The sequence below is a fragment of the Falco peregrinus genome, chromosome 2 (assembly GCF_023634155.1).
Source record: "Falco peregrinus isolate bFalPer1 chromosome 2, bFalPer1.pri, whole genome shotgun sequence".
Lineage (NCBI taxonomy): Eukaryota > Metazoa > Chordata > Aves > Falconiformes > Falconidae > Falco > Falco peregrinus.
The window spans coordinates 35,976,493-35,985,905 of NC_073722.1; the positions used below are offsets into that span (position 1 = coordinate 35,976,493).

Genomic DNA, 9,413 nt, shown 5'->3' on the forward strand with positions numbered 1-9,413 from the left:
TCGACAGCCCTTCTCCGCACCGGGACCGCTCGGGCTCAGGTCGTCTCCTCTCCCCAGGCGTTGAGTTGGTTCCCCACAGAGAAGCTTTTTCCTCCTTCTCCCATCCCCCCCCCCCCCTCCACCCCCCGCCCCAGCGCTTCCCCCCCAAGGCATCCCCACCGCCTTTGCAGCGGGGCCGGAGAGCGCGCTGAGCTGCTCCAGAAACTGGACTTGCAGTTCTTGCTGCCTCCTTTCACAGACTCCTCCATCTCTATCTTTCTCTTTCTTTAATTTATGACCTCTCAGCTCCTGTTGACACAGTTTTCCACACTGCCTATATTGTAGGATTGCATTGTAATATACGCCGAATCAGCCTAGCCGTCAGCCAACACACAGAAGGGTGGGTATTTGATATTTCGCAGCTATTTAGTAACGCTCGGTTCCGTTTGAAGATGACAACAATTCGCCTCGCCTCCAAGTTATCCATGAATTACAGCCTGAGATCCATTTTCCTTTTGTAGTGTTTTCAAGCTTACCAAAGCAAAACACCTCAATAGCTACGGGAGATTTCCTCCTGGCCTGGCCGTTAAACAAGCATTTAACTATTCCCTTTCGATAACTAAACCTGCTTTCCGCAGATGCTGGTCTTTTTTATTGCAGAAGCAGGAATGCGGCGAAATATTTATACATTTGTTAGTAAAAGCTAGAAAATTAGCTCTGAACATGCTGTAAAAAATATTCGGTTACTTACCCGATCAGGCCAATTAAACAAGCATGAAACTGATTTCAGGAGCATAAGTCATTCGGGTGCACCCTGGTCGAGATGCGTAGGCGCCGGCAGCAAGCTGAAAAAGAATCAGTTAAAGCCGGGTTTACCGTTAGTGTCTCAGAGCAATTCTTTCTGGAAGAAAATACCGTCCCCGGCCAACCCCCTGAGCTCTCCGCTCCCTCGGTAAGCCAGAAGCCGCGAAGCCGGAGCCAGCCTTCGCTAACTTGGGTCGCCAGCCGGGTGACAGACGAGGAGGCAGAGTGACTTCGGCTCCCTCCTCACGGGAACCACTGATCTCTTTGTGTATATGAACCAGCAATAAACGTATAAGCCGGCGCGTTGCTGGGGCAATGCCCGTCACGGCCGGGCCATCGAAAAAGTGCCTCTGAAGATGGTTTTGTCTGTTCCTCTACCGGACCGGCACAAAGTACTCGGTAAAGGCGACCTGGGAGCCTATCAAGCTCTCACACAGATTTTTTTGCCAAGAAGTTCCTCGGATCCATACTATACCTGGTTTGAGATTATCCGATATTTTTTATTTTGTCGGTTTTTTGCTTGTTGTTGTTTTGGTTTGGGTTTGGGGTGGCGGGTTGGGTTTTGGAATTTTTTTTTTTTTTTGATGCAGATTTTACAGTAAGGCATCTGCTAAACACTTGCATTAACCTCTGCCTCCATGATAATTTCCCCCCCTTGTTTTAATTACATTATGGATGCGGAGGGGCAGCCAATCCTAAAAGAGGAGCTCGGCAATTAGCAGAGCGAACATCAAAAAGTTTTATTGCGGAGGGCGGCGGGCCCCGCCCCCGCCGCCAGCCATTGGCGGCCGCCGCTTCTGACGACATATATTAACCCGAGCGGCCCTAAACATGTAGCTGTACATGGAGATCGTGCCGGGGAGCCCTGCCAGTGCCCCGCGCCGCGCCGAGCCCCGCCGCCGCCGCCCGCCGCCGCGCCCGGCCGAGCGGCGCGGATGCCCCAGAGGAGCGCCGGGGCGCTGACCCCCGCGGCGCGGCGGGCAGGGATGCCCGCGCCCGCCCGGCACTGACGGCCCGGCCGCCGCCGCGCAGGGCAGAGGGGAGCGCCGCCCGCCCGCCCGCCCCGAGCCGGGGGCGCATGGAGGGGGGCCGCGTGTAAGTACCACCCGGCCGGGCCGCGGCGAACTTGGCGAGAACGGAGGGAAGCAAGAGGCGAGGAAGATCCCGGGCTGGGAAGCCAAGCCATTTTGTTTTGGTCGACTTCTCTCCATAGCTTTTTTTTTTTTCCTGTGCGCGCTTCCTCGAAGACCCGGCCCCGGGCGAGGAGGAGGAGGAGGAGGTGGAGGCACAACGCATGAGCGGCGGCGGCGGCGCCTGGGGAGGGGGGATCGCTTGGGCACCCGCGGGGACTCTGCAGCAGCGCCCTATGGAGAGGCAGCGGGCGGCGGGGCAGTGCTGAGGGGTGAGCGGCGGGGAGCATCTCCCGCCGGTGCGGCGGGGGGTGGGGGGCGGGTGGGGAGGGGAAATCTTTGTTTTGGGGCCCGGGGGGGGGCGGGGTGGGGTGCGCTAGGGAGCGGGGATGAGTCTAGTGGGCGGCTTCCCCCACCACCCGGTGGTGCACCATGAGGGCTACCCTTTCGCCGCCGCTGCCGCCGCCGCCGCCGCCGCCGCCACCCGCTGCGGCCACGAGGAGAACCCCTACTTCCACGGCTGGCTCATCAGCAGCCACCCGGAGATGTCCCCCCCCGACTACAGTATGGCTCTGTCCTACAGCCCCGAGTACGCCAACGGGGCGCCGGGCATGGACCACTCCCATTACGGGGGGGTGCCTCCCGGGAACGGCCCGCCCGGGCTCGGGGGGCCCCGGCCGGTGAAGCGCAGGGGCACGGCGAACCGCAAGGAGCGGCGCAGGACTCAGAGCATCAACAGCGCCTTCGCGGAGCTGCGGGAGTGCATCCCCAACGTGCCCGCCGACACCAAGCTCTCCAAGATCAAAACCCTCCGCCTGGCCACCAGCTACATCGCCTACCTCATGGACCTGCTGGCGAAGGACGACCAGAACGGGGAGGCGGAGGCCTTCAAGGCAGAGATCAAGAAGACAGACGTGAAGGAGGAGAAGAGGAAGAAAGAGCTGGTCAGTGCTGCGGGACGGGACGGGACGGCACGGGGCGGGAGGGCCGCAGAGGGAAGGCTGCTCAGCCGCCCGCCGGCGTCCCATCACCACACTCGGCCGTGTCGGGTCGCCGGGTGATGTCCTTGGGGGACACCTCGGTCCCACCCGCCCCTGGGCCACACGTGGGGGCCGAGAGCGGGACAGGGCACAGCCCCGGGCGGCCGCCGGCTCTCGTAGGCCGCCCGGATCCGGCCCGGCGGCTGCGAACGGCCGCGGGGGAACAGCGATCACGTTAGGGCCCCCCGGGGGGTCCGTTCCCGGGCTAAGGCTTGTCCCGGATCCCAAACCGCGATCCCGCCGGAGGCAAGCCTGCGCTCTCCTTAGCAGAAGGCTGCAGGCGCGATTACCTGCTGAGCCCAGCCCGGGTTTAAACCCTCGGCAAGCAGCAGGCTGGCGGCGCGGCGCTTTCCTGCCCCTGCACTCCGCACTTGAACCTTGCGGACTTCCAGCGGGAGAAGCGGCTCCGGCGGGGCAGCGCAAGCCCGGTTCCATGTAGGCCCCACGGCGCGCTCGGGCGACGTTCCCGCAGAGCTCGGTGGCCGCAGGCCTGATGGCTCGCCCCGGGCGGTGCCGGTGTCCGTGTCCCCCCCGAGGCCGGGAGGGGATGGCTTAGCGCGGACCTTACCGTAGTGCCCAGCTCCCCGCAGACGGCTGGCGCCGCGCCCCCCGCTCCCCGGGCCTCCGCGCCCCAGGCTCCGGGCTCCGGCCGCGGCGGGGCCGGCGCGGAGCGGGGCTGGGCCTCCGCCGGCAGCCGCGCACAACGTGGGGCCGCTCCCACGGGCGGCGGGACGCCGCTGCGGCCGCCCCGCTTTGACCCCTGCAGCCCGCAGGCCTGGGCGACGGCCCGGGTCTCCTCGTAGTTTTCCCTTTCAGGGCAGGGCAGAGGCGACCTAGGAAGGGGAGGAATACCTCTAACCTTTTTTTCTCCTCCCCCCCTTTCTGTTTCTCTCTCTCTCCCCCCTCGCATCCTGTCTCCCCAGAATGAAATCTTGAAAAGCACAGTTAGCAGCAACGATAAGAAAACCAAAGGGAGGACTGGCTGGCCGCAGCATGTCTGGGCTTTGGAGCTCAAGCAGTGAGCACGGCAGGACTGGAGGAGCCGTCCTCTTAGTCTCGGTAGTGAGCTCTCTCTCCTCTGAGGACTCTTTGTATTTGGAATCGTCCAGTTTATTTATGTGCAATTTCTCCCCCAACCCCCCCCAAATGTGGATATTTGAAGGAGAGGGAAAAAGCATTCCATATATGAAGAGGAAACTCCAGCTTGGTAAGGGGTAATGTCTCTAATAGTTTTCGTGAATGTTATTTGCTCTGTATAAAACACACGGGGAAAACAGAACCATAGAAAAGGATTTAAAAAAATAATAATAATCCCTCCCTGGCATTAGTGTGTATGTGAAGTGTATCTTTAATACTTGGCCTTTTGGATATAAATATTCATGGGATTATAAAGTTATATTTCAACAGAAGCAGTTGCACCAATGTTTCAGTTGACTCGGTATTTAGTGTTGTAATTTTGTTGTGGTCGTTCAGTATTTGAAGATGTTTTCAACAGTTATTGGTTATGTGCACTTCCGTCCGTAAGGGAAAAAGTGGAATCTAATTAATATTGAAGGTGTAAACGTTGTAAGTACTCAATAAACCACTGTGTGTGTTTTTTACAAAACAAAAAAAAAAAAGGGAAAAAAAGAAAATCCAAATCTTTTTATGTTTTATACCTCAAAATGTTTTGAATAACAGCGTTGTTTATGGCTTTTTTTCATAATATTTAAAATATTCGGAAGTAAACTAAATTATAAAGATGGCTCCTAAGTTTATTTTTAAACAAGTGACTGAGTGAAAGGAGGGGTCGAGGGAGGGATCTCGCCAGCCCCGTGAGTGTTGAACAGAAACCGGCAGTTCAGCTGAATAGGAATTCCTTGTGGTGGTGTTCTCCATGCAGGAGACCTACTGCTAACGGGAAGCGGACAAGGGTGCAAACCCTGGCGGATCAGGACTCGCAGAGATGCGCGGTTTTCTTGCCGCCGGAGCGCGGGCGGCGGCGGTGCCAGGCGCCGGCGGGAGCCGAGCCCGGAGCGGGGCCGGGCGGCGGGGGCGGCCCCGTGGGGGCGGCGGCCCCGGAGGGATGCCGGGGGCAGGCAAGGGAGCCGGAGGGCTCTGCTCGGAGTGATTGTGTAGCAGGTAATTTTACGTCAAGGAAGAAAGAGCAAACAAGGCAAAGGATTTGCGGGGGCTCGGGGTGGGGGGGGTGGGGGGAATACATAAGATTTACAATGAGCTACGGTGAACTTAATATTAACTTCGTGGTTCCCAAAACTCTCCCGGGTTGCATGCTTCCAGTCTGCCACAGCAAGCATTATTTTTAAAAAACTTTTTTTTTTTTTTCTGACTGCAAACTGCAGCAGTCTGCGCTCCCCTCTTTTTGTACGTTCATCTGCTTCCCCAGATTGATCTCTCCTCCCTTAGACCCGCGCAGTTACCTCTCGCCCCGTCCGCTGACGCTACCACCAGGTCCCGCTGCCAGGCCGGTGGCTTTTCTGCTCGCCGATTTCGGGACGAGCTGCGCCATTCAGCGCTGGGAAATGCCTGGCATCCCTCTGTACCGTAGACAGCAAGGAGAAAAATTAAGGCTTTTTACGTAAGGAAATTTCTCTAGGTATATCGGGCCATTCCCGCTTAAGCGCAAGGTTTTCCACCTTCTCCATGATAAAATTCGGGTTCATTTTTTAAACCCTTCCTTAAATCACCTCAACTTAAACCAAGCTGGCTCTCTCTCCAGGTCCAGGGCTGCATACCTGCCGGCTTTCCCCTGCCGCCGCGCCTCAGGAAGTGGCTCCCGACGAGACCCGGCACTGAGCGTAGGTAGATGCGCAATTGCCCATAAAAAGATAAGGGAGCCCCTGCGCCGTTTCGCTGCCCCTGCTGACAGTGGGGAGGTTGCGGGGTTACAACAACCAGACAAAAGTGATGTGCCCTCCCTCCCGTCGGGTCAGGCAGCCCGGCTCTGCGCTCCGGCGTGGGTCTGTGTTTACAGACACTTGCCTTTGTTTATAACACTTGGAGAGAAGAATCTCCCGCCTTGTTTGCTTTTCCTTGCCTGTTAGCTGCCCAGCTGATAAACTGGAGCATCTCCTCTCCTGCCCGCTAGCCCCACTCTCCCCTTTTTTTTTTAATTACTGCACGCAAAAAAAAAAAAAAAAAAAAAGTGGGGGGAGCGGGGGGCAAGGGATGGCTGCGAGGGCTGCAGAACGGTACGTCCCGGGCAGCCTCACTGTAGATACTACATCTTCCCTTGACCGAGTCGCTGGGCTGCATCTCGCCCGGGGGATGCGCGGCAGGGCCCGGGGGCAGCAGTCGGCCCTGTTGCCTGGAGAATCGCCTCTCCGGTATTTCTCCATCAATAATTATCCATTTTTGAAATTTCTCAGAACCGGGAGCTCCTCTGGATCCGCTCAGGACGATGTCTTTTAATTGCTCACTAATGAGGATGTTGCCATTTTCTCAGGAGCAGTCATTCCCGCAGCTAAATCGCGAGAGCCCTAGACAGGCCGGAGCCGACAAAAATGTAGGTTTTGACGTTAAAAGCTAAATGGCGAAGCAGAAGGTAAATTGATGGTAGATGGGGATATTAGTGCCCTGGCCCTAGCTCTCCGCCAGCGGAACCCAGGCCTGATAACGGCGGAGCGCTGCGCCCGCACTCGGGGGCATCGCCGCCCCGGTGGCCTGGCCAGTAACTCCTCGGGACCAAAGCATTTTTTGGGAGCTTTTTTTCAGAGGTGAAAGGCACATAGAAGGAGGGATGGCAGCCTTTCCCCCCCCACCTCACCCCCCCCGCATCATTTCTCTGCGCTGTGCGGGTGCGGGGAAAGAAAGGGAGGAGGGCAGGGGGCCGGAGGAGCGCAGCCGGGTGGGTGAAGCCCTGTCCCCGCAGGCGGGCTCACGGCCCCAGTTTACTCGTATTTTAGCCGGTCGCCTCGTTTCATGGCTGGAGGAATAAGGCTTTCTGCTCTGCAGTAAATAATAATAATAATAATAATAATAATAATAATAATAATTTTTCCCTCCCTTTGAAGAGAAACGGTAACGAAACCCGCCCGGTGGTGTCCCTGCCCTCCCAGGGGAAGCGCCCCCTCGGCTCACCGGGGTGCGGGCCGGGCTGCACGCCCGAAACGCCGCGGCCGCCCCCCGTCGGGAAGCGAGGACCTCCCGGGCGGCGGCGTGTTCCCGGCGCCCCGAGGGCGCCCGATGCAGGCAGATAGCAGCGGGGGCTTTTGAGGAGCTCGTCGGGGTTTTGGCGTGCGGGGAGGCAGGGAGGTGCCGGGCCGGACCCTGGCGGTGCTGGTTTGGGGGGGCTCTCTGCAACGTGCGGGCCCCCCAGCCCTGCCACTGCGTTCGGCGTTCTTTTACGTGCCCTCGTTGCTATCGGACGTGCATAGCATTCCTGCATGAAAGGCAGATAAACTGTAGTGGGACTTTTCGTCTTCGTTTTGCTTTTTGTTGTGGGTTTTATTTCACCCCCTCGTTCCCAGGAGTTCTTCTCTGCTTCAAAATATTATTGCAAATTAGTGCTAATTTGCTATCGTTGTCAAAGAGGTGTAACGGGGCCTCTCCGGCCAAGCCGCAGACACCCCTCGAACAAGCGCTGAGACATCCGCGGGCAACTGTGAGGATATAAACACGGCCAGGGGATGCCATGGAGACAACGTGAGCTTGAAAGGTGGGCGGGAAGGTGGGGGCGGGTTGGGGAGGTGGGGGAGAGAAGGTTAATAATAAAACTTCTAAGCAAAATATCCTCCTTTTGCGCTTGGAAACCTAACCTTAATCCTCCTTTTTCACACGTGCTCGCCCAGCGACTCGCAAATACACCCAGAAGAAACCTCCAAGTAGCGATGGGAAGGAAACGCATTCCGCACGCCTGCAGACATAATCCCCTCTGCTGTAACGAGGGGCTTATCAATGTTTTATATATTTTTAATTTGGGAATTATGAAATATGTGCCTTTGCAAACGAGCTCCGATCTTTTCTACTTCTAATTGGCCAATTACTGTTCGGCTGTTTCAGCTCGTCCCGTACAATGGAGATTAAAGCAGAGTTGTTATCTGAATTATATATTCACATAAATTTTAGCAAAGCCGGGTGATGCGCGGGGCCAGCGCCTCTCTGGGGATCCCTGTGCCTCCTTCTCCCCCTTCCAAACTAGCGTGGTGTGTGTCTCCCTCTTCCCCATCTCCTCTCCCCCTCCCCCGCCATTTTCCTCTAGAAATGTCGCTGCTTTGATGACCCGATTGTAGAGCATTGATTACAAATTTATTCTCAGACACTATATAAGTCTTTATATCTGCTATTAGAGACATCTGGGAATGATTAGAGCCCTCCCTCCCCCGGCTCTGCTCCCTCTATCTTGCAGCGAGGAGCTAGAGACATGTTGACGTCAGATCAGACGGCTAGGAGCCATCCTGCTCTCCACTTGGGTGTAATCACGGCGGCGCTTTCCAAGCTCCAGCCCCGGCCGCGGCCGCCAGCTGGGATGCGGGTGCAGCGGGACGCGGCGCTCCCGCCCCGGGGCTCTTCGGCACAGCTCGGGTTTGAGCCCCCGCCGGAGGCTCCGGCTCCTCTGGAGTTTGCCGCCGAGGTGGTTTGTTTATTTGTCTGTTTGGGACTTTGAGAAAGCTAAAGCGGTGCATTCCGCGGGCAGTGCCCCCCCGCCTCCCAGTCCCCGGCCCAGAGCTTGCTTTATCTCAGCCCAGTTTCTCCCGGCGCAGTCGCTCCCAGCGCTGCTTTCCAAAATAAACACCGAGCCAGGCACATTTCCACCTTATGTCTTGGCAGGGAGAAATTAGCCAAGCAAAGTGCAACGCTTGCGTGCGGGCAGTCGCAGGCGCGCTGACACCCCGCTATCCAAAGTGGTAGTCAGGTTTACAACCAGCCGGGAGAGCTGCAGGCTGCTGTAAAACAAGACGATTCTCTACCCAAACGGCAGTGCTGCTGGAGAGGAGATGGCTTTGCACCTGCTATTAAATCCTAATGAATCGCCGCTAATTGAGAGCTGGGGCTTGCTGACGGTAGCGCTGAACAGCCGGCACCGCAGCCCTGGCTCAGAGGGACCCGAGACCACGTTTGCCACGCCACGTTTACTTTCACCGAGTTTTTACTTGATGATTTTGTACGTTTTGTACCACTTTTTCTCCTTCTCTCCCGGCCCAGAAGATAACAAATAATAATTGAATAAATACCACTTGGGCCTCCGCCGGCTGTTTGCAAAGTCTTGGACGGCTGACGCTCGTCCAGCTGTACGTTACAATCGGTGCTGCTACCAGGAAAGAGGGGGACCCTGTGGATGAGAAAGCAGTTGATCTTGTCCCCAGAGGAAAGAGATAATGTTAGACTATTTGTCTGCAGGATTAAATTCTCGGGGTAAAATACGATAGACAGAGAAAAAGAAAGAAAGGAAAAAAAAAAGACCCCTGCGTGACCCTAAAAATAAATTGAAAAATACGCTTCTATTTCTTTATTCCAGCAG

At 56.8% G+C, this 9,413-nt stretch overlaps 1 protein-coding gene across 1 annotated transcript; it reads left to right on the forward strand.

The window, feature by feature from the left end:
• The first annotated feature begins 2,268 nt into the window (after positions 1 to 2,268).
• On the forward strand, positions 2,269 to 4,526 carry HAND2 (heart and neural crest derivatives expressed 2). Its single transcript, XM_027789720.2, has 2 exons — positions 2,269 to 2,857; positions 3,877 to 4,526. Exons 1-2 carry the CDS (start codon positions 2,303 to 2,305, stop codon positions 3,973 to 3,975), a joined length of 654 nt encoding a protein of 217 aa, XP_027645521.2. The 5' UTR covers positions 2,269 to 2,302; the 3' UTR covers positions 3,976 to 4,526.
• The last annotated feature ends 4,887 nt before the right edge of the window (positions 4,527 to 9,413 follow it).

Excerpts from the sequence above, each read along its gene's own strand:
- HAND2 (XM_027789720.2), top strand. The coding sequence starts at position 2,303 with ATGAGTCTAGTGGGCGGCTTCCCCCACCACCCGGTGGTGCACCATGAG. Across the intron at positions 2,858-3,876 it reads AGAAGAGGAAGAAAGAGCTG|AATGAAATCTTGAAAAGCAC; the intron begins GTCAGTGCTGCG and ends CTGTCTCCCCAG.